The 27484-nt window shown below is 48.3% G+C and overlaps 2 protein-coding genes across 3 annotated transcripts in view; both read right to left on the bottom strand.

The window, feature by feature from the left end:
* Positions 1–1998: 1998 nt before the first annotated feature.
* IFT52 (intraflagellar transport 52) lies at positions 1999–12875 on the bottom strand. Its single transcript, XM_054391960.1, has 13 exons — positions 12757–12875; positions 10740–10827; positions 10382–10511; positions 9403–9478; positions 9244–9315; positions 8272–8398; positions 7710–7796; positions 7059–7127; positions 5399–5553; positions 4542–4629; positions 3588–3696; positions 2939–3084; positions 1999–2046 (listed from the first exon to the last, which is right to left on the bottom strand). Exons 1-13 carry the CDS (start codon positions 12873–12875, stop codon positions 1999–2001), a joined length of 1314 nt encoding a protein of 437 aa, XP_054247935.1.
* A 1824-nt stretch (positions 12876–14699) lies between these two features.
* SGK2 (serum/glucocorticoid regulated kinase 2) overlaps positions 14700–27484 on the bottom strand; it is a 14281-nt gene continuing 1496 nt past the window's right edge. Inside the window, exons 1-14 of one of the 2 annotated variants that reach the window (XM_054391785.1) lie at positions 27169–27361; positions 23431–23500; positions 22072–22129; positions 21118–21167; positions 20473–20530; positions 19844–19927; positions 19415–19546; positions 18751–18863; positions 18012–18048; positions 17359–17445; positions 15961–16056; positions 15557–15712; positions 15064–15153; positions 14700–14855 (exon numbers count right to left, since the gene is read on the bottom strand). In XM_054391785.1, the coding sequence (XP_054247760.1) occupies positions 14700–14855; positions 15064–15153; positions 15557–15712; positions 15961–16056; positions 17359–17445; positions 18012–18048; positions 18751–18863; positions 19415–19546; positions 19844–19927; positions 20473–20530; positions 21118–21167; positions 22072–22129; positions 23431–23500; positions 27169–27361 (1380 nt within the window). Of the gene's footprint in view, positions 14856–15063; positions 15154–15556; positions 15713–15960; positions 16057–17358; positions 17446–18011; positions 18049–18750; positions 18864–19414; positions 19547–19843; positions 19928–20472; positions 20531–21117; positions 21168–22071; positions 22130–23430; positions 23501–27168; positions 27362–27484 lie in introns of those variants that run through there. The other variant, XM_054391787.1, reaches the window with a different exon arrangement.

A 27484-nucleotide genomic window follows, 5' to 3' on the forward strand; every position in this document is an offset into this window, starting at 1 on the left:
CTTGTTTAAACTACTTTCCAGGCCACTTACAGCTTGTTGGAGAACCTCTCTACTCTTCCCCCTTTTACTTCCATGGATAGATGAAGGGAGGAGAAGTCCCATTCCATAAGTGGACAGGGACAACAAAGGTCAAGCTGCTTGGAAGCAATTTCTGTGAATTACAACAATTTCATTGATATACAAACCCCATGGCTAAGCAGTGTGCCTAACCTTCCAGTGGCCTAGCATCACTTCTTGAGAGCCCTCACCTGTTTGTACTTCTCCAAAATTCTGTCATCAGCCACAAATCTCATGTGTATCATACTCACATGACCAAAGCAAGCCCTTCTATTTACAAAACAATAGTTTCAGTACTTCCAGAGGGCCAAAGGGACAGCTTAGAAAGGCAGAGGCAAGTTAGTGCCTCCACATGTATGTCATGCCACAGAACATCCAGCCAAGGAAAACTTTTCTTGTCCTTCAGAGAGACACTGCAGATAAACAGTGAACAGGGAGCTGCTTCCATTCTCTGCCTGCTCAGGTGATGTGTTTCTAAATCATGTTACAACATCAGGAAGAGGTGACAGAAAAATGGCCCAGAAAGGGCATACAGTTTGATGTGTAAACACCAGAGAAGAGCACAAACCAGATCTGTAACTGGGGAGAGTGTGACACAGTTGTTTGGTTTAGCTGCAGCCTGTGCTGGCTGACTGGTATTGATAAAGCTGAGGAAAGATTAGGCTTATTGTGTAAATCTGTAGCTGGAATGTGCAAATTACTCTATGTGACAAAGAAAAACTGTGTCCTTAAACTGAAATAAACCAAAGACTAAGACATGAAGAATTTCAAACACGCTGCTATGAAGCAGACACAGCTGCAGAGGCAAGCAGAGACACAAACACTGCTGTTTGTGCTGTGCTGACACTCTGTTAGCACATCTGAGCCCATCAGCAACTTTGCAGGTGCTCTGGGGGCACCTCCTTAGGAAAACCTGTGCCAAGCTGGTGTGAGAAGCATGAAGCAATGCCAACAGAGCAGATCTTCTGTGGGATAAAGAAAGATCTTTTGCAAAATGCAGCTTTGGGGTTAAAAAATGTAGAAGAGCAAGATCGCAGAATCCCAGCATGGTGAGGATGGGAGGGGACCTCTGGAGATCATCCAGTCCAACCCCCCTGCTAAAGCAGAGTCACCTACCACAGATTGCCCAGGATCACAATGTCCAGGTGGGTTTGGAATCTCCTCAGAGATGGAGACCACAAATTCTCTGGGCAGCCTGCTCCAGGCCTCCAGCACCTTCACAGCAAGTAAGTTTCTCCTCCTGTTCTGAGGGAAACTCCTGGATTCCAGTTTGTGCCTACTGTCCCTTGTCCTGTCACTGGGCACCACTTCAAAGAGTCTGGCCCCATCCTCTTGTCCTATTGTTTGTTCCTTGGGAGAAGAGACCAACCCTGACCTGGCTCCAGCCTCCTTTCAGGGAGCTGTGAAGAGCAAGAAAGTTTCCTCTCCGCCTCCTTTTCTTCAGGCTGAACAACTTCAGCTCTCTCAGTTGCTCCTCACCAGCCCTTTTTTCCAGACCCTTCCCCAGTTTTGTTGCCCTTCTCTGGACTGCTCCAGTCCCTCAATATCCTTCTTGTAGTGAGGGGTCTGTGATGGTCACACCGACACAGGGGCCCCAAACTGAACCCAGTATTCAAGATGCAGCCCCACCAGTGCTGTGTACCAGAGGAAAGAAGGCCCCAAACCACATCCTTTGTATAAGACTTTTTTTATTCATATATTACAAAATTACAGTTTCAATAAAGTAGAAAAATAGGAAATTATTTGGAAAATGCTGGTAACAGGCAAACACTTCCTCAAAAGGCATTAATTACCCAAACTGCTACACATAAATGACCCAAACAGTGAACTACTGAGATGATCCCAAATAATATAGTGGAGGCAGAGGTTTAAAAAAAAAATAAAATAGGGAGAGTCTTTTTTTTACCAAAAGGTCTGTCTCAGAGTGGGGAAAGTCAGGTCTCAGTTACCATTCTGGAATCCAGATTCACTCGTGTCAGTATCGTGTTCCTTAGATAAAGGAAGATGAGAAAAAAAGGGGGGACAAAAAAAGAATGTTAACAATGGGTAGAAATGTCAGATTTTTGTTTTAACTTGACTATCTGGGCAACACTTGTTAGTAGCAAGGGCTGATTTACTAAGATGCTCCAAACAGATTTTGAAGCTTCAAATTCACTACAAAGAATCATTTCAACACAGTGCTACTTGTGAGTGAGAATGCTGGTTTCAGAGAATCCCAGAATCCCAGCATGCTGAGGTGTGGAAGGGACCTCTGGAGATCACCCAGCCCAACCCCCCTGCTAAAGCAGGGGCACCTGCAGCAAGTTGCCCAGGATCACAATGTCCAGGCAGGTTTGGAATCTCTCCAGAGAAGGAGACTCCACAACTTCTCTGGGCAGCCTGCTCCAGGGCTCTGGCACCCTCCCAGCACAAAATGTTCTCCTCATATTTAAATGAAACCTCCTGGGTTCCAGTTTCTGCCTGTTGTCCCTTGTCTTGTCACTGGGCAAGAAAAGAATCTGTCCCCATCATCTTTCTCCCCACCCCTTAGATATCTCACATCTCTGTTGCAGCACTAGCAGGCTGTGATGGTTGATGAGGGCATGCTGCTGTTACACACCACACCAGTAATGAGCTGGATTTAGCTGAAATTACCAAAACTACACTTGCATGTATTAATCCCCCAATTAAAATAAAGGAAGGACTTGAGCACTGGATTCTGTACAGATCAACAGGCAGAAGCATTTTGGATCACACTCCATTGGTCTGATCTCTTACATAACAAATGTCTGAACACATCACTGTGCCTCTTGCCTGGGACAAATGTAGCTGCTGCTGCAAAGACCTTGCCTCCATCCCAATACTACCAACTAGCCACTTGTGACTCTGTTACTAAAATTACCTGGTTCAGTTTCTTAAACTCAACCACTTGGAAGAAGATGTGCTCCAGGATATGTTTGGCATCTTGCTTCTCCTTTGGGAGTTTACTTGTTATTCCCAGGATATCGCCGCACTTCCGTACATAGAACTCCAGGTCGTCATCAGTACCTAAAGGAACAGCCCAGGGCAGAAGGCAGGGTAAGAGCACACACATCTGCAGCAGCTGGGCAAAAATGGCCTACAGATCTCCACTTGTTGTTGGCATTCTGAGGGGTTAAGTCCTATAACTAAGTTCAGTGCACTAGCTGTGATGTACGCCTGCAGCTGCTGCTTTCTCGTCTTCTTTAGGCTTAGGGTGTGCTCAAAATCATCTCAAGATGTTAGCTTCAAAGCACAAAGAGATGTGGAATAAATCAGCAAGAGCATGCAACACAAATCATGCATGATTGAGGAAAGAGGAGGCAGGAGTGTCAGAAAATGTCATGTTACAAACACGATGTCATGGCAGATCAAACCATGGCCTCAGTTCCCAAGGCCTTCCAATTTCCTGAGATGAGGGCAGTGGATTGTCATGAAGGAGGCCCAGGGTTTCACATCAGAAACAACAATTGTCCTCCAAAAACTTGGGACTTTATATATAAATGTGTAAAGAATCACTGTGCTCTGCTCACATTTGTTTGTGATCTCTGCAAGACGAGCTTTCTCAGAGGAAAAAGTTTCATCCAAGTCAAAAAGCTCCAGAGGGGGAGGAGGCAATTCCCTGAAAGCAGGTGGGAAAACCTTGAAGAGAACAGTCAGCACAGTTTAGTGACAGATGTTTGATTTATACTTTACAGCTCTCTTAGACAGCAGTTTTGGACTTAGGCTGGACTAGGAAGAAATGCTTTATCAAGTCAAAAGCAGCTCCACAGGACACAGCACACGTTTATTTTCTAAACTCCACTTGTATTTTGTAAAAATCACTGGATATTCCAGAAGAATTTAGTCATGAGCGTGCCCCAGTCATGCTTTAGACGTACTGCATCTGCAGCTTGGTTTTGGCTTTGTTCCATGAGGGAGCCCAGACCTAGACCCAGTGCTCCAAATGTAGCCTCACTAGGGCAGAGCAGAGGGGGAGGAGAACCTCCCTTGACCCGCTGCTCACACTCTTCTTAATGCCTTCTTGGTCAAAATCTGCTTTTTGAAATCATTTTGACACCCCCCCGCCATAGCTCATGTTGTTCCTGTCAGCTCATGGTTCTGTGGCACAAACCTGGCCAGCCTTTGCTGTGCAAGATAAATGCTCCAATTTCTACTTTCCCAGAGGACACAGGAGATGGAAGAAGAGTGAGACAGCCTGGCTCCTCCCCAAGCAGCAGTCAGTATATTGCATCACCACAGTTTTCTGAAACACCACATTCTGTTTTCACAGCAAATGCTGAACCAGCATAGGACTGGGAACAGCTACTGGGCTGAAGGGTGTTATACCCAAGGTACTCCACTCCCACACAATTTATTGTTACATCAGCATTTCTCACTTCTTTTTTTTTTTTTTTTTTGCACTCTAAAGAACTATGGAGATGTCACAGATGTTCTCCATGAAACAGGATACTCCATATGCTCTCTTTAACAAGAAGATAACTCACAGCTGGCTGGAGGACAGGTAGTGGAGTCTCAAACTGTGGCTGAATGAGTTGGAGGGGTTCATGCTTCACATTCAGCTGTTCATAAGCTCTGTAGCACAGAAAAAGACAAAGTATGAGACAAGAAATTACCCAAAATCCATTTCCACTGGCAGGCTGTAGGGATGGATTTGTATGAAGCCACCAGGGCCAACATTATGCACAGTCACAGCATTAAAAAAAAAAATGGTGCATGAGGAAAATGTGATCCAGTTCACAAAAAGCAGACCTGGGATTTCAAAAAGGGTTTTCAGGAAGCTATTTCACTAAATTACTTGTGATGGGATGAGGAGGGAGATCCCATTATGAAGAAACACAGAGTCAGAAGAAAGAGAATCCAGCACAGAGTGGGGTTTTATGTCAATGTGTTCATCTATGACTTGGTAACAGATGAGTTACATGAGACAAAGCTGCCAGTGATGGAAAACTGGAGAAACTGAGCTGCAGAGAAATCTTTAAACACAACTATTGGGAAATGCAAAGATGACTTCAGTAAATGCCAAGTAATCCAGCAGTAGGAAAACCACCACTTAGCACTCCAGAAACTACCCAACATCGCTGCAGGTAATTTTACTAAAAGTATCACTTCACTGCATCAGTAATAGTGAGAAAAAAAGGAAAAAACAACATCAGAAACTACAGCTAAAAGAAGAAGGAAGAGAAAACATCCCTGTCATGCTGTACAAATCAACCTCCTGGCACATCCATGCTCGGAATGCTGCCTACAGCTCAGTCCCTTCTGCTCTCACACGGACACACAAGCACCAACAGAAAATGCAGAACAGAGAATGGAGTAAATAAATAAAATCACAGCTGCTGACTTGATAACTGAAGGGAGGGCAGTTGTATCCAGCTGATAAAGGGACGTGTCAAACAGCTTTGTGAAGTCTCTTGGGATCTCATCTCCTTCTTGCAGACAGACTCGCAGCTGCTCAGAGAGCGCGGCTGTATCTGGGGGCATGGTGTACTCTGAAATCTGAACACACAGACACACACTTAGGGGCTGAAAAGACAACCCATTTCCATAGCCTCTTTCTAATTTGTATCTCACTCAAAATCTTATCTAAAAAGAATTCTTTCACTCTTTACCCTTTGCAGTGCAGCTCACTAGGTAAGTGCAAACCCTCCTCTTCAGCTCTCTAGTCATCTGTGCATGACTGCTGCTCTTTTTCTGCACACAGGATACACTTTTGTCCCATGGTATTTCCAGATGAACACATCAGTTAAAAAAGCAACTAAAATCGATACTCAGGTTGATCCCCACTCATGTACAGAAAATCTGCTCTCACTCCATGCACATTCCTCTTGTGTGAGGGCTCAAAGTGCAAACTGATTACACTGGAGCAGCAAATGATCTCATAACCGTGGGGAAATTAGAAAGAGACTTTCTCAGATGAAATCTGATCCTGACTAACAGAGATGCAACATCATTATTTTTTTCACAGAATCACAGAATGTTAAGGGTTGGAAGAGACCTCAAAAGATCACTGAATCCAATTCCTGTCAGAGCAGGATCACCCAGGGCAGGTCACCCAGGAACAGACCCAGGCAGGTTTTGAATGTCTCCAGAGAAGGAGACTTCACAACCTCTCTGGACAGCCTGCTCCAGCCCTCTGTCACCCTCACAGTGAAAAACTTCTCCTTACGATCCCATGGAACCTCCTCTGCTCCAGCTTGCCCCTGTTACCCCTTGTCCTTGGGCATCCCTGAGCAGAGCCTGGCTCCATCCTCCTGACACTGCCCTGCAAATCAACAGGAACCCCTCAGGTTCTTCCAAGCTGAAGAGTCCCAGCTCCCTCAACCTTTCTTCATAGAGGAGATGTTCCACTCCCTTCATCTTTGCAGCTCTGTGATGGACTCTTTGAAGCAGTTTGCTGAGGTTGTTCTTGAGCTGAGGGGCCCAGAACCAGACACAATATTCCAGATGTGGCCTCATTAGGGCAGAGTAGATATGGAGATCCTCTCTCACCTACTAACCACACCCCTTCTAATCCAGCCCAGGATGCCATTTGCCTTGGCCACAAGGCACATTGCTGGCTCATGGGCATCCTGTTGTCTACCACAACTCCCAGGTCCTTTTCCCCAAACTACTGGTCCATGAGGTTGTCCTTACCCAGATGCAAGACTCTACACTTGTCTTTCATTCAGTTTCATTCAATTTCTCCCTGCCCAGCTCTCCATCCTGTCCAGGTCCCACTAAATGGCAGCACAGCCTTCAGGTATGTCAGCCACTCCTCCCAGTTTTGTGTCATCAGCAAACTTGTTGACAGCGAACTCCATTCCCTCAGCCAGGTCCTTGATGAACATATAGAGTAATACTGGTCCCAGTACCAACCCCTGAGGGACTCCACTTATGCCTAATTCATCTGTCTACCCAGTGTCAGACCCTGAACAATCTTGCTGTCAACCAGTTTGTGCTAAATACTGGGGCTGCTGGTGGATCACACTGTTATTTACCTCCTTACAGTAGATTTTTCTTACCTCAGGGTCCTCCATATCCATCTGGTTCAAATGGATATCTGACGTTGTAAGCCACTGGAAAAGCACATCCTGGAGGAGGGCAAAACTGCATTAATTTCTGGAGGGTCCCAGTAATCACACATTAAACACTCATGTTAAATCTGTTAAATAATATATCACCAAAAAGAATAAAAATATGGGTAATACAAGCAAAGAATACCTAGGGAGAAGATAAAATTGTATTTGCCTTTACCTCTGGAGGCACAGAGTCATGGAAAGTGCATGACAGTCTCCAGCTATGAGGAGCTATATATGCAAAGGTTTATATTAACCAGTAGCCACAATCAAGCTCTAAAGAAGCTAAGAAAAAGTAGTAACCAAAATAACACCCTACTGAATATTTAAATCTTAATAATAAAGGGGTGAAAAGAAGCAGGAAAAGCTTTTCAGAGTCCTACAACACAAATAATAAACTTTTTCTTTAAAAAACCCTTCCTGTTAGTTGTGCTTTAACCAGTTCCTCAGGGTTTTGGTGTTGGGTTAGAATCTCCACATGGAATCCATTTCATAGCTGTCTTGCTCTAAGGTGAGGCCTTTGGATTGCTTTGTAAGTGATGTGAAAATCCACTATGGTGTTTTAAAAAACAACCCCTAACCAAACCCCAAACTTACCATGATCTTACCATTTTCTTCTTTATCTAAATATTGATCACTGAACATGTGGGAAGATCCCAGTGCTGCCATCTTTCCACCTTGACTCTATCAACAAAGAATGCAATATAGTAAAACTCAGGGTTCTGGAGCCCTGGAGCAGTCTGCCCAGAGAGGCTGTAGAGTATCCTTTTCTGGAAAGATTCCAAACCCATCTGGACATTGTAATCCTGGGCAACCTGCTGGGAGTGACCCTGCTTTAGCATGAGGGTCAGACTGGATGATCTCCAGAGGTCATTCCCAACCTCTACCAGGCAATGATAATCTTATTATAACTATCACTGAAACAGTGGGAAAAAAAAAAAAAACTTTAAGGAACTAAAACTATCCATCTGACAACTAAACAAATGCATAATCTTTGCTGTCTATCAAATTAATTCTCTGCTGAACCCCATGCAAGGAAGTTTGCCATTCAAGAAGGCAGGAGTCACTAGGCTCATCCGGAGCTTGCAGATGCAGAAAATACACTCTCAGCTTCTGTGTGGGGCAGGAGGAGAAGGCATGGTGACACACAGAGCCATACCTCGTGCTGGTAGAAAGCTAGAACAGGCCTGTTGAGCGGGAAGCAGACAGATCCTGTTGACAGAACAGCCACTGCTGGCTTCATCACATTCAACGTGGCACCAAATGGATACAGGAAAGTGAGAGCTCTGCAGGGAACACAGGAGCTCCATCAGTACCTGTGTGTGTCAGGGAGGCTGGACACATCTACAGAACTCAGACTCTCTGCCTGGCCTGCAAACTCTTAACTCTGCACTGCTGCTGGAATCTCAAGAGCTGTGCTTTTGAAACTTCCCATCACTGTAACAACACTTCAGTCTCTTTCTACAGAGTTTTCCAGGCTGATGATTTGTCTTAAATAAGGAACAAAGAACACAGACCCAGCTGTGTCCTGGGGTGATCCCCAGCAGCATGGGCAGCAGGTAGAGGGAAGGGATTCTGCCCTTCTGCTCTGCTGAGACCCCACCTGCAGTGCTGGGTCCAGCTCTGGAGTCCCCAGCACAAGAAGGACATGGACCTGTTGCAAGTAAGAATTCAAATAATTATAGTTATTTACAGAAAAACTGTATTCTTCTCAATGCTTTTCACTCTTCTGCAGCACAGAAGGATGGAAAGCTAAAACCTGCAATGCCCACCTTGCCCTGGATTAAGACTCTTTACAATGTAGGGTTGCTCATACCTGCAGCCAGACTCCTCAGTACCTAGAGGTTATTCATATGTACCTTGTTTAATAAAATTAAAATCCACAGACTAGGAGCAAAGAAGATTTGGTCAGGAGGATAATAATTCCCTTCAAACCTATCCCTCCTGCTCCATCATTGGTTATCAAACCCTGCTAAACAGATTCTCCTTTCCACATATAACCAGAGGATTAAGAAGCTGGCACAAGAAAGACATTAGAAAATCTCAAGACAAGCACAACACACTCCTAGTAGCTACAAACCTGCTAATTCTGAGTTATTCTAAAATCTTCTCACATGAGGGAAACACTTACTGTGAGTCATGTCCACTCCCATCTTCATCCGTTGTCTCAAGCACTGTTGTTCTTGCAGCTTCACTGATTCCCCTACAAGATGTTGAAAAGCAAAACTTACTGAGAACAGTATGAATTAGAAGAGTTTGCTGTGAAGATTTATATACCCTAAATACTTACCTATTCAGAACTCCATCAGAGATTAGTGCTTCTTTTGGGTGGTGGTACTTGTAGTACACATTTCGTACTACAGCATCTTGAAGAAAGAAAGGAAAAGAAAAAAAACAGAGATATTTACATCTTAGCTGCTTGGTGTGCCAGAGACAGCAATGAAAAAATGATTTAGCTGTTGGATTCCCTGCCTGTTTGCTTCTCAGGCCACAAAGCTGGCATGTGGCACCCAAAAGAACTCCAAACAACCTTCCCCAGTGTTTACTTCTGGACACAAAGATTTAGAACAGGAATATATTTGCATGTTCAAAGAAAAATATAAAAAAATAAACACATTTCCATGCCTTCTGCCAAGCTGGAGAGACAAAAGGATGATCCAGTTACGAGGATATGTATCAAGTTTTATGAGGTCAAATTTGTTTTATCTATCTAGCTACTAAAAGCTTCAGGGATTGAAGCCAGTTGATGGCAAAAAAAAAAAAGGCATGGTCTAGAAATGCCACCAAAGACCCCAGGAATATTGAGACAAAGTTGTCCTGTTGTTTGTTTGTTTGTGCTTTTTTTTCCCCACAAAAAATTGAATGGCATTTTATGGGCCTGCTGAAGAAAAGTGTCACTGTCTATTCAGAGTGAGGATGCAGAGATTCAGTCCACTAAAACACAAGGGAAAAAGTTTTCAATGAAAGGCTTTTTAACCATGAAATGTCACTAGAATTAATTCCTGCTCCTAAATACTACTAAACCTGACAACTACAGCAAAGGAATGGAGATGGTGAAGTTGTTATCAGGGTACTCTGCTCATGGAAAGCCCTTGGTGTGTCCAGTATCACACTGCCATGTCCATGCAGACTGCAAGCAAACCCATCTCACAGACCAACAGGTACTCTGGGAGAAGGATCTGCTTGGGTTTTATCTACAAAAGCTGAACCTGCTGCTTTGATTTTGCTCAAAAAGAGATGAATAAAAGGTATCAGTGAAGCCCCATTACCATTATTGAAAATGATGCCATATTCTTCTAACAAAAAGTTAATATTTGTGCCACATCTGGACTCTCCACCTTCTCTTAGCATCACCAAGATGGCTCCACCTTCCTCCAGGAATTTCTTCAAAACAGAAAACTAGAGAACAGTAAAAATCCAGACAAAAAACATGTGAAAAAAGAGACAGGACTGCAGAAATTTACACTGAGATGAGGGAAGGTAAATGATTCTGACTACTTGCAATTCACAACAATCAAATTCCATTTGGGGTAAACTCATTTAAAGCAGCACTAGTGCAGTTTTCAGTGTTCACATCAAGCAAATTTTAAACCATAACTAATTTGCAAACAATTATTGACTTCTTACCTCAGCAGCACTGAACTTTTCTCTTGGCCCTGCTGTAATCCACAACTTTACCCCAAAGAGTTTCTCAGATGTGATCTCATCTTTTAAGCTACGAACAGATTAATAAAGATTTGTTATTCTTGCATATAGTCCTGAGGGAACACTTCTGCCTTTTTTTTTTTTTTTAAGGACTGGCAAATAAGCACAAAGCAAATCACTTCAGTCACTTCACATCCTTTTATCTGGGTTTAAAGTTAACAACCCAAGCAAAAATAATCCCTACAGATTTCTAATAGTAAAGTCTCTGGAACTTGGTACTGTGGCAGATTCAGAACTGGTATAATATGTCACAGCTACTATTAAACCTTGTACCACATCAGCTTCCTCTTTACTTCTTTTTGCTCTGGGAACATTTTGCAGTGGACAGACTCACAACCTCATATGTACAATGGCCGTTTTCTTTTTATTCCAAGCTCTAACATATGATAGACTCAAAAACCTGCATCAGGAGTTTTTGTCCTTATAAATCATAGAATCATAGAATCAAGAAGGCTGGAAGAGACCTCAAAGATCATCAAGTCCAACCTGTCACCCTAAACCTCATGACTAACTAAACCGTGGCACCAAGTGCCACATCCAGTCCCCTCTTGAACACCTCCAGGGATGGTGACTCCACCACCTCCCTGGGCAGCCCATTCCAATGGCCAACCACTCTCTCTGGGAAGAACTTTCTCCTCACCTCCAGCCTAAACCTCCCCTGGCGCAGCTTGAGACTGTGTCCTCTTGTTCTGGTGCTGGTTGCCTGGGAGAAGAGACCAACCCCCACCTGGCTACAACCTCCCTTCAGGTAGCTGTAGACAGCAATGAGATCTCCCCTGAGCCTCCTCTTCTCCAGGCTAAACAACCCCAGCTCCCTCAGCCTCTCCTCATAGGGCTTGTGCTCAAGGCCTCTCCCCAGCCTCCTTGCCCTTCTCTGGACATGCTCCAGCAATTCAACATCTTTCCTAAACTGAGGGGCCCAGAACTGGACAGAGTACTCAAGGTGTGGCCTAACCAGTGCTGTGTACAGGGGTACAATGACCTCCCTGCTCCTGCTGGCCACACTATGCCTGATGCAGGCCAGGATGCCATTGGCTCTCTTGGCCACATGGGCACACAACTTAACTTACTGTGAGACACTGGAACAGGTTGTGGATGCCTCCTCCCTGGATGGATGGAGCTTTAAGCAGCTTGGTCTAGTGGAAGGTGTCCCTGCCCGTGGCAGGAGCAGTTGCTGCTAGATCTTTGAGGTCCCTTCTAACCCAAACCATTCTACAATTCTAGGATCCCTTCCAATACCTCAAGGGGTCCCACAGGGAGGCTGGAGAGGGGCTTTTCCTAAGGGTGTGGAGCAACAGGGCAAGAAGGAATAGTTTTAAGCTGAGGAAGAGTAGGTTTAGACTGGGTCTTAGGAAGAAGCACTTTAGTATGAGGGTGATGGGACTCTGGAATAGGCTGCCCAAGGAGGTTATGAATGCCTCCTTCCTGGGGGTGTCAAGGCCAGGCTGCATGAGGCCTTGAGCAGCCGAGTCTAATTGAAAGGTGCCCCTGCCCATGGTGGGGAGATTGGAGTAGATGATCTCTAAGGTCCCTTCCAATCTAACCTATTCTGTGGTAAGACCGCCATACGTTCCAAAGGCAAACTACAGCTCATGGCAGACTGCAATCAGTGCGAGAGCTCTTGGCTTTGACACATCCCCAGAGACTACTCGGGGATTCAGTGCAGACCTCACAGGAATTTCAGGATCTCTCTGGGCCTGCAGGACCCTAGCCCCTACCCTCGGGGCTGCACAGTGCGGAGGTGAGGTCACCCCAGCCTCCCCACCGGGGAGCGGCCCAGCTCCTCCGGGAGATGAAGAGGCCCGGGAAGGCTGATGGAGAACCCTCCGGGGACCCCAAGCGAGCCTTCGTCCCTACCTGTAAAGGACCCTCGGACTACGGAGCCCCGCCTGCTCTCCTGGAAAACAACAAATCCAGCTACTCAGAGGCCGCCCCTCACCTCTGGATCTTCCAGTTACCGCGAAGCCTTTTCCGCAGGGATTTGTAGCTGTTGGCGAGGGTGAACGCCTCCCCTTTGGACGCATTGAAGACTATGGCGTTCCGCAGGCCCTTCTCCATAGGGCTACCGGGGGCTACCGACGCCGGAGAACGCCAGTTCTAGGGATCTTACCCCGCGGCGGGCGCGGGGATGGCGGCGTAGCAACGGGCCGGCCGCGGGGCGCATGCGCGGCCACCCACGGCTCCCTCCGGTGGTTTGCTCTGTGCCCGGGGAGGGAGGGAGGAAGAGAGAGCGGGGTGCTGGCCCCGGCTCGCTCCGGTGGTTTGCTCTGTGCCCGGAGAGGGAGGGAGAGAGGGAAGGAGAAAAGAAGAGAGGAAGAGAGAGAGAGAGCAGGGCGGCAGCGCTGTGCTGGGCGGGGAATGGGGCTCAGCGCACCGCGCTGCAGGCCGGGCTGTACCCTACCGGGCCGCCGCGGCCGCAGGTACGGCTGCCTCAGCCTCCAGTTGTGGGCACGGCTCCGGACAGTGGCTGCGGAGACCTACCCCAGGCCAGCCCCCATCCGGGAAGAAGGTTCTGGGCTTTAAGCCCAGGTAAAAGCAAAACCCCCCACGCGTTGTCTTTGCCTAAAGTAGGGACTTCTGTGTTTCTGCTGCAACCACCTGTTGGAATAAGGCCACCCTCCAGCCCAGCATGACACCCAACACCCCCCTCCCACTGTCCTCAGCCCAGCCCTTACACACAGGACAGAGATGGAAGCACATCAGTGTGTTACTTTAATATAAACCACGTTCATGTTTCTGTTGACTTCAGCATTAAAAAAAAAAAAAAAATCGAGCACAGCATGAGCATCACACACTTTGGATCAAGCCCCTTTTTATCCCCATGTTACTTGCCCCCTTCCTCCCTACCCAAGCAACAGAACAAAACACCTTAAAAAAAGGCCTAGGCAGTGACATTCCGTGAGGACCCCGGCATTTAAATTAAGGCAGAATAAATAACTGTTCTCTATAGGTGACAGGCATTTTCAGAGGGGTGCTGGAGCCTGGAGCACTGCTGCTGCTCTGCTGTCCCTTGTGCCAGGGGCTCAATGCTGGTGCCCGCCCAGCAGAGGGGGTGGAGTGGGCTCAGGCTCCCTTGCTTCGTGCTGCCCTGTGCTCAGAGGTGCTCCAAGTCATGCTCCTTACATTGGTGTGCTGTGAAAGGATCCTCCCACCCCAAGCAGGGTTTGGCCATAAAGTTATCTTTTTTCTGAGCAACTCAGCCTCTTCCCCACCCTATTTCAGCTGAGATTTCACCCCTGCCTTGCCCCCAACATACCAGCCTCCTTGTTGCTTCAGCAGCATCTCAGTCCTGGGCAAGAGAAAGGGACTGACTGGCATGAAAAGCCAAAGCACAGGTCAGGAGTTACAGATGTACAGCAGCCTTGGGGGCAATAACTGAGCAGCTTTGCAGTCTAGCTCAGGGTCCACCAAAAGGAAGCTACTGCTCCTGGTAGGCATGAAGAGTTTCTTTTGCTGGGGAGCAAAACAGTAGATGGCACTGGGCAGAGTTAGCTCCACAAAAAGAGTGGCCAGGGGCATGGGTGTTGATGTGAGTGATGGTACATACCTCAACCATAAATACAACCAGAGAGTGAACACAATTCTGCCAAGCCACACAAGACACTCAGGAAGGGAAGAAAAAAAATACATGAAATCATAATCTGTGATCCACCTTCCCTGCCAGAGGAACAGTCATTTAGAGGGAAATCCAACCAGTAAAAGTTAAGAGCTCTGTTCCATCCCAGCCAGTTAGTGTATTAGTCTCAATCTCCTTCAACTGTGAGCAAAGCATAGTACCAATCCTTTCAAAAAGAAAAAGAAAATGAAGAAAAAAAACACAAACCACCAACCAAAATAAAACCCATTCAGTTAAAAACTGGCTTCTCAAAGCCTTTGTAAAACCTAGATGTCTTCTTCAGTTGGTGCATAAGAAAAGCCTAAAAATGCATCTGAGGCACTGGAGCTGCTGGCTGCTAGGTCAGGTGTATGAGTGATGGAGGCAGAGATTGCTTCTTGGGTGAACTCTGGATCAAAGTGTCGCAGATCAGCTGGACCAGCCTAAGCCAAGGAGGAGAGAGAGAGTCATTGTGAGTGACCAGAGCCCAACCAACTGCTTATGTTCAAAAAGAGATCTACTCTTCCAAAAGCATCATTATTACTGCATTTGCAGTTCCTAACCCAGACTTCAGCACTCCTCAGTGCTTGAGGCATCTGGAGAGGATTTGCTTTGTACCACTATATAACGAGGACAGAAACACCCACTTACCACATTGGGGTTGAACGGAGGAGTAATCCTCTTGTGGTACAAGTCATCCCAGTTTATTGGGCTGAAGAACACATGATTCTTTATCTCAAGCTGCATAGAAAGAGAGGAAATTAGTCTTCTGCCAGCCCTCTTTTGCCAGCACCTGCCAGCAGGCCTCATAGCATTAAGTAGTTAAAGCAAGAGACTGAGCTACCACATATCCATGTAGGGGCCAAGTAGCAAATCCTCACTACAGGAGGGTTATGGTCCAGTAATCCCTTGACGGGAGATAACACCATCACATGTTAGCGTCCTAGTTTGTCACCACATCTTGAATCATAGTATTTCCCCCTTTGGAAATTCAGATCAGTGCCATATGCCCCTTTTAAGGAGCTGAAGGGACATCAGCACACATGGAAAACTTTTCCCAAGGCAGTGCTGTTAGGAAAGAAAGGCTCAGAACAGAAAGGTTTCCTATTAATCCTCCCTCCTGATCTGAACAGAAGCAACCTACAAAGTCTGTCTTGGCACCCAGCCTCCTCTTCTGGTCCTTGTGGAGAAGTCCTTGGAGGATGTCACAAGCTGCCACAGTCTTGCATCCTTGGATCTGGAGTTGCTTGTGCAGAATGTTGTCATACATCTGAGAGACATCCCGGCTGTAAAAAGGAGGCTAATTTGAAAGAAAGGAGAAGCAGCCAGGTAAAGCATGAGCCACCATAAGGAACCACACATCACAGGTCAAAATGGGTCCTGCAGTGAGAAGATGAAGGAAACCTGCCATATCTCAGATAACAGATATGAATAGAGATTCAGAAGGCAACAGGACATTCTCATTCAGGATTCCACTGTCTGTGTCAAACCAACATCAATGTCAACAACAGTCTCCATCATGTGGCATAAAGCAGCTTCCAAACTTACCAGTCCAAACAGCATCTCATAGAGGACAGCTCCTAGGCACCACCAGTCTACTGTCCTGTCATAGGGCTGCTTCTTTAGCACCTCAGGAGCCAAGTACTGGGAAAAAGCAGAAGGAAATATTTGAGTCAAATTGTAAAAGGAAAAGCTTTGTCCTCATAAGTACACAAACCTGGCTGCAGCTCAAACTCAGTAAACACATTAGGAAGCTGGCAGTTCCTACTATGCCTTGATAGATTCTCCACTTGCTTCAGAGCAATAGATTTGAAAGACACCTAATACTCTCAAGGTAGTTTGGGGGGTTTTTTGTTTGTTTGTTTTGGGGGTGGCTACAGAAAGTTCTCCTATAGAGGGCTTGTACAAGGATTTGCCACCGACTGCAACTCAGCTCACAAAGCTGTCCTGCACTAACACAGTATACCTCTAAGAGGCTCCTTTGGCTTTGAGAAAGCTGCACTTTTCAGTCCCAGTAGGTCTGCCCAAAGCAGGAAAACTCCAATAATCACCACCAAGGAGCAATAGAGAATTCAACTGGCCTGCAGAGCAAGCAGCACATCAAGTCTGGTCTCACACAGGATTATCTGTGTACTATCAGGCTCTCTATCTAGGGCAGGGAAAAAATGACATAAAAAAACCCACAAACCAAAGCTAGAACATTCCTGCTTGGTTCATGCTGTACTATTGCATAAGTGTGTTCCTACTGACAGCTAAAGGCTACCACCAGGAAATTGCTGCCCACTTCTGAGCTTGAGATACTGAAAGGTATCTTGTTTGCAGACTCTTCATGCTCCCTGAGAAAGGACAGCAGGACAGATGTATTACCTAGGCAAAAGTATTGAAAAATCCCCAGTTCAGCAAGAAGCAGGAAAAAAGCCTCTGAGAAGCCAAACTGGAGATCAGTTTTAGCACAACTTAGTCAAGGTACATAGGTGAAAAGACATTCCTCCCCTAAGGGCAGGGTTCACATTCCAGGAGAGCCTGGTCCTCTCCTCTGCACAGGGTCTTTTGCAGCTCCTGCTTAGGACATGCAGAAAGAGCACAGCAAGGTCCTGTATGTCAGGACCAGCAGGCTCCCAGTTCTGTAGGTCCATGGGATCAGAACAGGTCAACTGCTAACTCACAGGTTTGCTTGTGGGTTCCCAGGGTCAAAGGTTATCTCCACAGCTACCTGGAGATAGCCCCAGTTTCACAGAGTGGCCACTGTCAAGTGCAGGTGCCTCTGCAAGCACAGCAAATTCAGAGTACAGCTGACATGGGTGAAATTCAACTGCTGAGTAGGGAAAGCCTTATCTGAACTGTCAAGCTTCAGGCTGACAGCCTCAAAGAGACCAAGATGATCTTACTCAGAGCCCCCCCACAAATCTGAGATCCAGAGCAACAAGTCTCATGCACGTGCAGTACCTCAGGAGTGCCACAAAAGGTAGAAGTTGTCTCCTCTTGCTCCATTCCTTCTTTGCACAGTCCAAAGTCTGTCAATACTATGTGTCCCTAAAGAAAGGAGAGACATTTCAGCTTGGCCCACTCTTTCTGGAAAGGAGACAGGATTTCCAAGCCTTGGCTTTCACATTGCACCTCATGTATGTTTTAGTTCCCCCACTGCTCATCCACTTCCCCTCTCTCACCTTCTGGAGGTCCTACACATACATCATGTGCAGGAACCTATAGAGAAAGTAAACTCTAGATTTTATTTTTAATTTGTCTAAAGCTGCATGGCTATGAAGGGATCCAACACTGCTATGCTTTGCCACTGCTTTTTCCCAGAACCATTATATAGTGGTTGCCACCAGAGCAGCAGCAATGACCTGCTCTTACTTCAATCCCTGCCCACAAAAGTCAGCTCCCAGCTTTTGGGAATGAGCTGAGGAGGCCCTCAGTGCACAGTTCTGCAGAGGACAGGCTCACTGCACTCACAGGGTCTGCCCTGCAGTGGTGTACACATACAAGATCCATGCAGTGAGCTGGAGCTATAGTCCAGCCTGCAGAACTACAGCCCTCCCTTTCTGGTCCTGATGATTTCAAAGCCAGAAGGCAGACAGCACGAGCTGGGGATGTACCTGGCAATCCAGGAGAATGTTCTCAGGTTTTAAGTCCCTACAAGACAAAAAGGGCTGTTTGAGCAGATTTGGCCAGAATATTCAGAAGAGCTGGATGTGAAAGCATCAGCTAAAAACAGGAGCCAACAAAATTTCCCAATCTAGTTCACAGAATCAATTAACCAGGTTGGAAAAGATCTTCAGGATCATCAAGTCCAACCTATTACCCAACACCATCTAATCAACCAAACCATGGCACTAAGTGCCTCACCCAGTCTTATTTTAAAGACTTCCAGGGAACTCCATCCCCTCCCTGGGCGGCCCATTCCAATGGCCAGTCTCTCTTTCTGGGAAGTTCACCAAGACACTCCCAAGGTGCAGGTTCCACCACTGTTGGACATGAGCACACACACATACAAACAAAAAGACTGCTGTCACAGGATCAGCTGTTAGCCTACATTTCTCTGCAGAAATTATTCCTGAGAGACACTTTCTAACTTACTGAGCCAGGTTTCTTTTAGAGCTTTACACCTGACCATTCTCTCTTCTTCCCACTGTCAGGCTGGGAGGTTTACTGCCCATTAGGTCCTGTGCAGACAGCACCCCTCATGCTCAAGCAGCATGTTGCCTTGTCAGGGGTAGGAGATTCTTCTGCTAGTCCAGTCCCGCTTTCTGCAGGGCAGCAGTGAAGCTCATCTCCTCCCAGCACCACACAGCCTGGCTGGGCAGACTTGGTGGCCCTGCTGTCCCCATGCCTCACCTGTAAATGATGTTTAGGGAATGCAGGTACCCGATGGCACTGGCGACTTCTGCAGCATAGAACCGGGCCCGGGGCTCACGGAAACAGCGCTCCCTTTGCAAGTGGAAGAAGAGCTACAGGCAGATGAGAGGGTTCATCATTTCCCCTCCAAAAAAACAAAACAAACACCAAAAGGATGCCTAGGGCAAGCCTGAAAGCCAACTGCTCAAGTGAAAACTGATTTGCAGCAAGCACCAAATAAGTGCAAACAAAGCGACTCCAGGAAATCTGAACCCCTTTCTAAGCTTCTACAGAACAGAGAAAGAAATCTAGCAAATGGCATCACCCAAGCACTAGACCAGGATCCAGAGCTGTCCCATCAGTGGGTTTTGCTTAAAGCTCACCATCAGTGTTTCACATTCTCCACAGAGAACACTCCTAACACTTTTCTCAGGATCCTCACTTTTGGCATCATCTGGCTCAAGTCATAGTCAGCAAGTTCTTCACTTGGTTTAGAGATAAGCTAATAACATGCCAGCTGCTCCTGGGTGGTCCTTGCCAGCAGTCAAAGCAGTATTAGGCTTAAACATCATTGCCTTGTGACAAGAAACAGTTTAAGACAATAAAGCAGAACGTTTGGGAAGGACCAAGTAAAGGATTAAAATAAAGCCTGTGAGGCACTCACCTCCCCACCATTCACATAGTCAAGCACAAAGTAAAGCTTCTCTGAGGTCTGGAAGGAGTAATGGAGTCCCACCAGGAAGGGGTGCTTGACATTTTTCAGCAGCACATTGCGTTCTGCCATGATGTGGTTTTGCTGTCAAAAGGCAGGGAAGGTGTTAGAGTTTCAGGCCAGGCTGCTGTAGGGACTCACTGCTGTTTTCAGGACAGCTGAGAACCCAAGAAGGGCATCTCCAGCCTGAGGAATGGAACTGTTCCCTCCTATCTGACCTGATTCATCTCAGTTCTTCTCCCTGCTCCCATGGCACAGAGAAATCCATGTCTAGCATTAAGGATGTCTACCCGAGTGCCAGCTGCAAGATACCTCAATTACACTGCCAGGATGGCTTACACACTGGTCACTCTTTGCAGGAGTAGCCAAGAGCAGACCTACCTCCTTTTTCTTTAGGATGGTTTTCTTGTGCAGGACTTTCACTGCATAAAAAGTCCCATCACACTTGCGTTTGGCCAGGAGGACCTGCAACAGAAGGCCCTGGTCACAGCTTCCAGTCACACCTCCTGCCATTTGGTTAGTGTTTCCTCACCAGCTCACTGCAGGGAATACACCAAGTACAGCTTCAAATGGTCACTGCTAAGTACTTGGTCTTTATAATGGAAGTCAGAGGGCTGGAGCTTTCTCATTGTCAGAATGAATAAATAGATAAAGGCACCTCCACAGACCTTTCTTACACAAAATAGAGAAGAGTTTTGGAGCTTCTGTGGACAGTTCCCTTTGAAGTGCATCCTTGCTATCTCACAAGGTACAGATTTATCTGGAGATCTATTGCTAGCCTGAAGCTTATTTGGAAACAAATACTGCTCCTCATCATCACCACCTTGAGCATAAATCACCTCACACATCTGTCCTTCGAGGCTGCAGGGCTATAAAACCCCTGAGGTCTCAGTGCCTCCAGTAAGATAGAGGTGCAAGCAAAGTGCACAGGCAGAAACTCCTTCAGCAAGAAAGTTTCTTTCCAAGCTGCCCCTCAAGAGCTAAAGACCCCACTTGTACAGCTCACCTACCTTTCCAAAGCTTCCTTTGCCAATAACCTTCAGAAAATCAAAGTCTGTTGGCTTGGCACTGTTGGGCAAGAAGGAAACAAGTTAATGGTTCTGGGAGAGAAGCACACCACAGCAACAGTGCCAAAGCAGAGCTCCTTCTTGGAAAGCCCAGTGGTTGTGAAAGGGATTAAAGGGATTAAAGGGTGGGAGATCCTCGCTCCCAACAGGCAGAGGCTTCACACTGTGAATGTTGGTGCACCCAGGAGAGGATGAGCAATGCCTCAGCACCCCACCTGCTGAACACAGGACCAGGTGGTGGCATCTTTTGGAACCAAGTGACATCTTTACAAGGAAAATATTTCTATAGAAGGATAGTCAGAGCCAGCAAAGATGGGAAAGGTCTTCCCTTACTACCTCTCAGGAGAGATGGGTCTACAGACACAGACAGGAGAGCATGATTGTGGTAACAGAGACCAGCTACAGCTGAGTGTCTTGAAACCTGGTGCCCCAACGATACACATGGCATCAAAGCCAAGTAATGTAATGCTCAGGACTTCTGCAGACACCATTCATGTGAGACACATGGAGCAGCTGCATCACTCCCCTGCCAGATCCCTTCACTGCACACACCACACACACCCTACCTGACCTTTGCAGGGAGCTTACTTTGGGTTTGCAGAAGGTCCAAGGTTGATGTTGTCAGTTGGTGTTGGAGGCTAGAGAGGATAACAATAACAGGAGTCACAAGGAGCACAGGGCAGGTTGTGCTTTCCTTTTCTCCATACAGCACCACTTGTACAGAGCCATTGAGAAACACCCAGTGAGACACAGTGGGTGCTTAGGCAAACTCTCAGGGAAAGGGAGAGCTGAGCCGTGCACTAAAGCAATATCATCCTCAAGATGGAGGCTGTACTGAGACAGAGCCTGTGCTGAAGTCCGCATCCCATACCTGCACAAAGAAAGTGCTAAGTGACTGCTTGACTCCCAGTTGGAGGCTTTCAGGAGCTGCTGTGCTGCCACAGAAGAAAGGCTCAGTTCTCACTGCAGCACCAAGGCATCAGGGCACTGCCCACTGCCTGAGCTAGGCAAGAAGCCCTGTGCCCAGCTCTGAGACAGGAGCATTCCCGCAGCAGGACACAAGATCACCCTAAACCCTACAGCCATCTGCCCACTCCCATTAAGCCCCCAAACTGCCAAGTTTGGAGCCTTGGAAGTTCCCTTATGCAGACCCAGCACCAGAGACTTGCAGCTTCCCTCTTCCCAGTGACAAGTTGCTACAAACACACACAGAATCATGGAATGGTTTGGGTTGGAAGGGACCTTGAGGATCATCTACTTCCAAACCCCCTGCCACGAGCAGAGGCACCTTCCACTAGATCAGGTTGCTCAAGCCTCCTCTTCCTGCTCCCCAGACTCTGGAAACATTATGTCTTACCCCAAAGAACATATAGGGCCTCCCTGTTCTCCTTTTTTCTCCACCCAGCACCCCCCACAGGGACAAGGCAGCAGAAGGACTCCTGGCAGGCTAATGCAGGCTCTCCTCCTTGCTTTTCCCCTACAGGCACCAGCCCTTCTCCAATCTAAAAGTGAGGACTTGCTGGCCTGGAGCTATGATCTCACCTGAGTGCTTTCGTCTGGGCTCCGGGAACGATCCATCAAAAAAGCAACTCGCTCAGCACTTGGGGAGAGAGCAAGACAGCATTGAGAACAAAACACAAGAGACAAACAGCTTCACACCAGTAACTTGCTAAGGACCACCAGACCCCACTGTGTGCTCTCCTGCATCACAGGACACCTCAAACGAGCTCCCCAGCTACCCCCTTGGCTGCTCCCAAAAGGGAACCTGTTCTGGGGGATGCAGGGGACACTGGGTACATGCAGATAGGAGGTGGTGCCTGAGTGCAGAAGTGACTTAAACAAGCACAAGAATATTAATGCCACTGTGAGGCCTTGATTGCAACTGCAGAAACCAGTCAGGGCACCAACACATGAAGATCAGCACAGCCCCAGCAGCAACGCAGCTTCAGGGCCAGACAAGGAACCCTCCTGGCCATGGCCAGACCCTTCCTGGAGGAGAGGGAGCCCCTATTGCACTGCCCAGGGATGCTGCAGCACCTACACCTGCAGCCCAGGGAGTATCCCCACAGGGCAGCCAGGAGAGACCAGCTGGGTCCCCCTACCTCATGACATCTGGGCTAGCAGCAGCTAGAGAGCATTACACAAGGGCAGGGCAGTTTGGGGCTGGTGGCACTGCAGAGAGCAGGGGTGGCCAGGGCAGGCTCAGGGAGCAGCAGCAAAGCACAGGGCTCTCAGCTACCCAGCACAGCTACTGCTAGGGCCAGAGGAGTTGGGTTTGAACTCCACACTTGTTGGCTCAAACCCACCTTATTTGAGCATCACTGGGGGAGGAGGGGTCCTGCTACCCCAGAGATTCCTCCCTTTGGGTTTTAAGGGTTCCCCAACTCTCCTTACAAAAGCCAGGATTAAAGAAATGACAGAAGAAAGAACAAAACCAACCCAAAGAACCCCAAAACCATACAAATAAACCCCAGCATACAGAGCTCTCTTCCACTCTCCCCTACCCCCAGAAAATTTTGACCATTCCCCCTCAGCTCTACCAAGCTCTCATATGTGGTGAGGAGGCTCTGAAGGCTCTCATCCGCCAGCCCCCTCCACCCTGCCCCTTCTAAAAAGAGGGCTCAAGGATCCCTCCAGCCTCCCCCACCTCTCACCTCTCCCCCTCGCCACCCCCACACACCACCAGGCACAGACCCCAGGCCATCCCAGAGCCCCCCTCCTCCACAGCCAGGCTGACCATGGCAGGAGATGCCGGGCAGCAGTGGCTGCTGGCAGCTGTCCCCAGGCACTGCCCACATCTGGCCGGTGCCAGCCAGCTCCATTCACCGCCGAGCCAGAGCCAGGGTCATGGGGCTGAGCTTTTAAAGGGCTCTCATCCCAGTGGGAGGCTTTGGTACTCACTATGAGCAGAGCCTGGAGCCAGAGGCCTTGATGGTTTGTCCTATCCTCTCCCGGCCGTGCTTGATGAGTTCTGTGAGCAAAGTTGGAGCACCAGAGCTGATCAGCTGGCAGCAGGATCACAAGTGCACAGAGGCACGTTTGTTCCTCATTGACCTTGCTCTCCTCTCCACAGCCACCCTCCTCCCTCTTCCACCCACATACCAAAATAACCAGGAAATTATAGGAACCAGGACAGCTCCCCTCCCAACCCTGCCAGGAGCACTCAATAGCTCACAGGGTGGGCAGAAGCGCCACAGAACAGACACCCTTTCCCCTGGCAGAGAGGACCTGGGCTGAAGCACCACCATCAAGCTTCCCTGAGCTACCCCTGGGTCCCCAGGAGGGACAAGGAGAGTGCTCACAAGGGCAGTGTTGTAGTGGGATAGGTCAGGCACTTGGCACAGCCACTGCCCTTTCCGTTCAGGGCTCTGTGAGTAATTAGGGACATGAATGAAAGCTTTCAGGGCTTTGCAGGAGGTGTGCCAGCACACACATGTCACAGAGTGAGTGGCTTGCCCAAAAAGACAGCCAGTGCCAGAAGCTGGGACTCCCACCATGCAGCATCCCAGCTGCTCAGCCATGCAAGGCAGTTGCCACCACCCATCATCATCACCACCACCTCTCCCTCCAGAGAAAGTCCTGAGCCTGCTCCTTGCTGCACAGGCTGGACAAGAGAAAAGCCCAAGAAGTGGAACCTGCACAGAGGAGTTGTTTTGCTCGGGAGTAGGTAACAAAACTATTTCAAGACTTGGTTTTGCTCTCTGGCTGTGCTCTAGCTTTGCTATCAGAGGCAAAGAAAGAACCAAAACATTCACAGAAGCAGTCGCAGAAAGATGCACTTCCCTCCCACCCCCCAAAAAAAGAGAGAGCCTCTGCAGGCACAAGCAAGTTGCCATCCTGCAATCTTCTACAGACCAAGGAGCTGGCAGCATCAACTGCCAAAACCATCTCCTTGGGCAAGGAATTCACAGGACAAGTTTTGGGGTAACCACAAGCCCCTGGACAGAGCCCTTCCTACATGGGTCTCAGGGTCTGCATGCTCCAAAGGGTCACTGAGCTTGGCACCACCAGCAGGTCTGGAATTTGGGGGCAGATCTGAGGAGGAGCCAAAAAAGAGAGGCTGTGGCTTTAGAGTTCCTGGGTGGATAATAAAAACAGAAAGCAGCAAGTTAAAGAAAAAAAAACAAAACAAAACACAAACCATTCAGTGAGAGAGCTTACCACATCTGGTCTGAGACCATGACCTTGTCCCATACTTGGCCCCTGCAGCAGGAACAAGAGCTTGTCCCAGCACCCAGACAGTTCAATCCCCATCTCCTCCCACTGGGCATAGTCCTCCTTCCCCTGACAGTCTGGCTCAGTCTGGCTCTCCCTGGCTCACCGAGTTCTCCTGAAGGTCATCCAATGCCTGTCTTGGGGCTGTGTCTCTCCCACAGGCTGCTAGGTGGACTGGCCAGATGTTATGGTCACAGCAGAGGGATGCCAGTCCTGCTGTCTGAGAGCAGGCAATGCTTACTCAGGGATCAGTGCCAGGGAGGAGGCTGGCACAGGGGGTGGCTGGGAGCACACAGGTGCATATGGAACAAGCCTCAAGCTGCAAATGGCAGCTAGAGTGAAGGCTCCTACACATTGCTCAGGAGCCTCTCACTAGAGCAACTCAACCAAGCTCACAATTTAACACCTCACTCCCACTCTATAGATGCCACTCCATCAGGTGATGCAGCCTGTTCCTTCCAAATCTGAGCCCCACAACCACAGGTTTGGCCCCAGGGTCAGCTTGCAGCCACTGCTCTCATCCTAGACTCTGGAAAAATGATGAGTGAGACACAGGTGGACAGGTTAGATCATCTTGTGGAGCATATATGCAAGCTACAGAAACACATCCCTCTGCCTCAGAGGTATTTGCTGGCAGCACAGGGTGCAGGACAAGTTCCTGACTTGCTCCAAAGGGCTTGGAAAAGGCTACTTCAGAAGGTCTCCACAACCTGCAGCCAGGCAAGAACACTGCTGCTGAGCTGTGCTCAGAATGTGGCACAGCTCTTACAAGGCCACATTCACACAACCCATTCATGCCACCCTTCACCAGCCCCATTCTGCTCCACTGCCTCTTTGCTGGAAGTGAAGCTACTCAACAAGTCCCTGCTGACCAAGGGCAGCATTTTCCAGCAGCACTGTTTCATTAACCATGCTAGCTCTGAGGCAGGAGCCTCTCTTCCCACACTGAAGTACCACACACACATTTAGGATGTCCATATCCCCATCCCACGTTCTGTTCAGGCTCAGAGCCACCTTCCCCAGCCCGTGTCCACCTTCCAAGCCAAGGCTGGTTTCTGGCTGGCATCTGCTGAGCAGTCACACAGGCTCTTCCTCACCACGAGCAAACCTGCTCCCCTAAAGCACAGACCCGAGCACACACGCTGAACAACAGAGCCAGAAATAGGTCATGAAAATATGCTGGCATCCTGGGTTAGCCATGCCCAGCTGCATCCCCACTCCTGCCTGCTGGGGCAGCAGGGATGCTCCAGGCATGGCCAGGGTCATACAAAGCATCAACAAGCAAGTCTTAACAGTTTCCTGACAGGACAGGACTGCTACACCTCAAAAACACAAACCCCTGCAGCCCACACCCTCTCCTCAAAGACCCTTTCCAGGGCAGGGGCACCCCCCAGACAACAGGCACCCACATAAAGCTGCTGCTTCCAAGTCGGAGCAGTCACTGCAGCTAAACCTCCCCCCACCAGACATCCCTCAGTCACATACATTTCCTTCCCAGCACGGCAGAAGCAGCTCCCTCTTCCTTCACCAGTCCTGCCAGCAGTGACCCACATTCCCATGCTAGCCCAGCGTTATTTGCTACAAACACATTACCAATGCAAGGCGTACCTTGCACGGAGAGGCAACCTCACAGCCTCGTCATCTGCAAAGCTGCCTCCCACCCTCCTCCCTCGGGGCCCTGCTCTCAGCATCCTCTCCTACCTAACCCAGATTGCAAACCCCTCCGAGCCAGGGCTTCGTCCTCTGCTGCTCTGGGAAGGGTTGGTTGCCAGCAGGGAGAGGCACGGAAGCCTGGCAGGCTGGCACTGGGACGGCAGGCAATGCTTTAGGGGAAGCTCAGGGTTGAGAGAGGGGCACCCAAGGTGGCCCGGAGCGTTCACCCAGCATAAGGGTGTTTCATCTTGTTTCATCTCCAGTTTCATCTTGGAGAAGGTGCAGAGGGGAGGAGGACACCCTGCAAAGACAGGCTTTTACTGGCAAGAAAAAAAAAAAAAAATCCTCTGGCTTTCTTCTGCTACAGCTCTGAGAGATAGCTCCAGGCCAGCACTGAGCTCCACTTTCATTCCCATTGAGGCACAACAGCATGCAGCAAGCTCAGGAAAAGCTTAGTGAAGGCTTTAAAGGACTTCTTCACTTGGGTAGGCTTTCTTAGCTGCCCTCTGCAGAGCTGCTGGCTCATCCTGTTTTCTCTTGTGGACCCTCTCCCCTAAACCCCAGGAACACCACAGTTCAGAGCAGGAAGCCCAGTCAAACAGTTCTGGCTCTGAGCAAACTGGAGCCCCCAGACAAACAACTCCAGATTTTAGAGAAAAACTCCACACAGAGCTGGAAGGCAACAGCAGGTGGCTGAAGCTTTGCAGCATTTTGAGCAACAGCAACAACAAAAAAATCCCATGAAAATAAGGAACAAAGCATCAAACCCACCTGGGAGCACATCTACCAGCAGAGGCTGTGTCTTGAAGCAGGGGAAGCAGTCCACAACTGGTGAGCACAGAGACCCCAAACTTCCCATACTGACACCAGCCCCCCCTGCCTCTGACTGCTCTGGTAGACCAGAAGCCTGAGGCTCTTTCCTAAAGCTCAGAGGGAAATAGCTCTGCTTCCTGCAGCAGTTCATTGAGCCCCTGAACACAGCCACCTCCCCAGGACAACCATGCCACTGCTACTGCCTTGCTGCAGCCCTTTAAAGAGAGCAGAAGCTGCTCAGCTGCAAAAAATTAAGAGATATCTGCTAGGTCTA

The sequence above is a fragment of the Indicator indicator genome, chromosome 24, assembly GCF_027791375.1.
Source record: "Indicator indicator isolate 239-I01 chromosome 24, UM_Iind_1.1, whole genome shotgun sequence".
In the NCBI taxonomy this organism is placed as follows: domain Eukaryota; kingdom Metazoa; phylum Chordata; class Aves; order Piciformes; family Indicatoridae; genus Indicator; species Indicator indicator.

Bases quoted from the DNA above. Each gene is read 5' to 3' on its own strand.
- IFT52 (XM_054391960.1), bottom strand. From the start codon at position 12,875: ATGGAGAAGGGCCTGCGGAACGCCATAGTCTTCAATGCGTCCAAAGGG. The intron at 9,316-9,402 runs GTAAGTATTTAG...AACATCTTGTAG, and splicing joins TCTGATGGAGTTCTGAATAG to GGGAATCAGTGAAGCTGCAA. The intron at 8,399-9,243 runs GTAAGTGTTTCC...TGTTCCCTGCAG, and splicing joins GGGAGTGGACATGACTCACA to AGCTCTCACTTTCCTGTATC.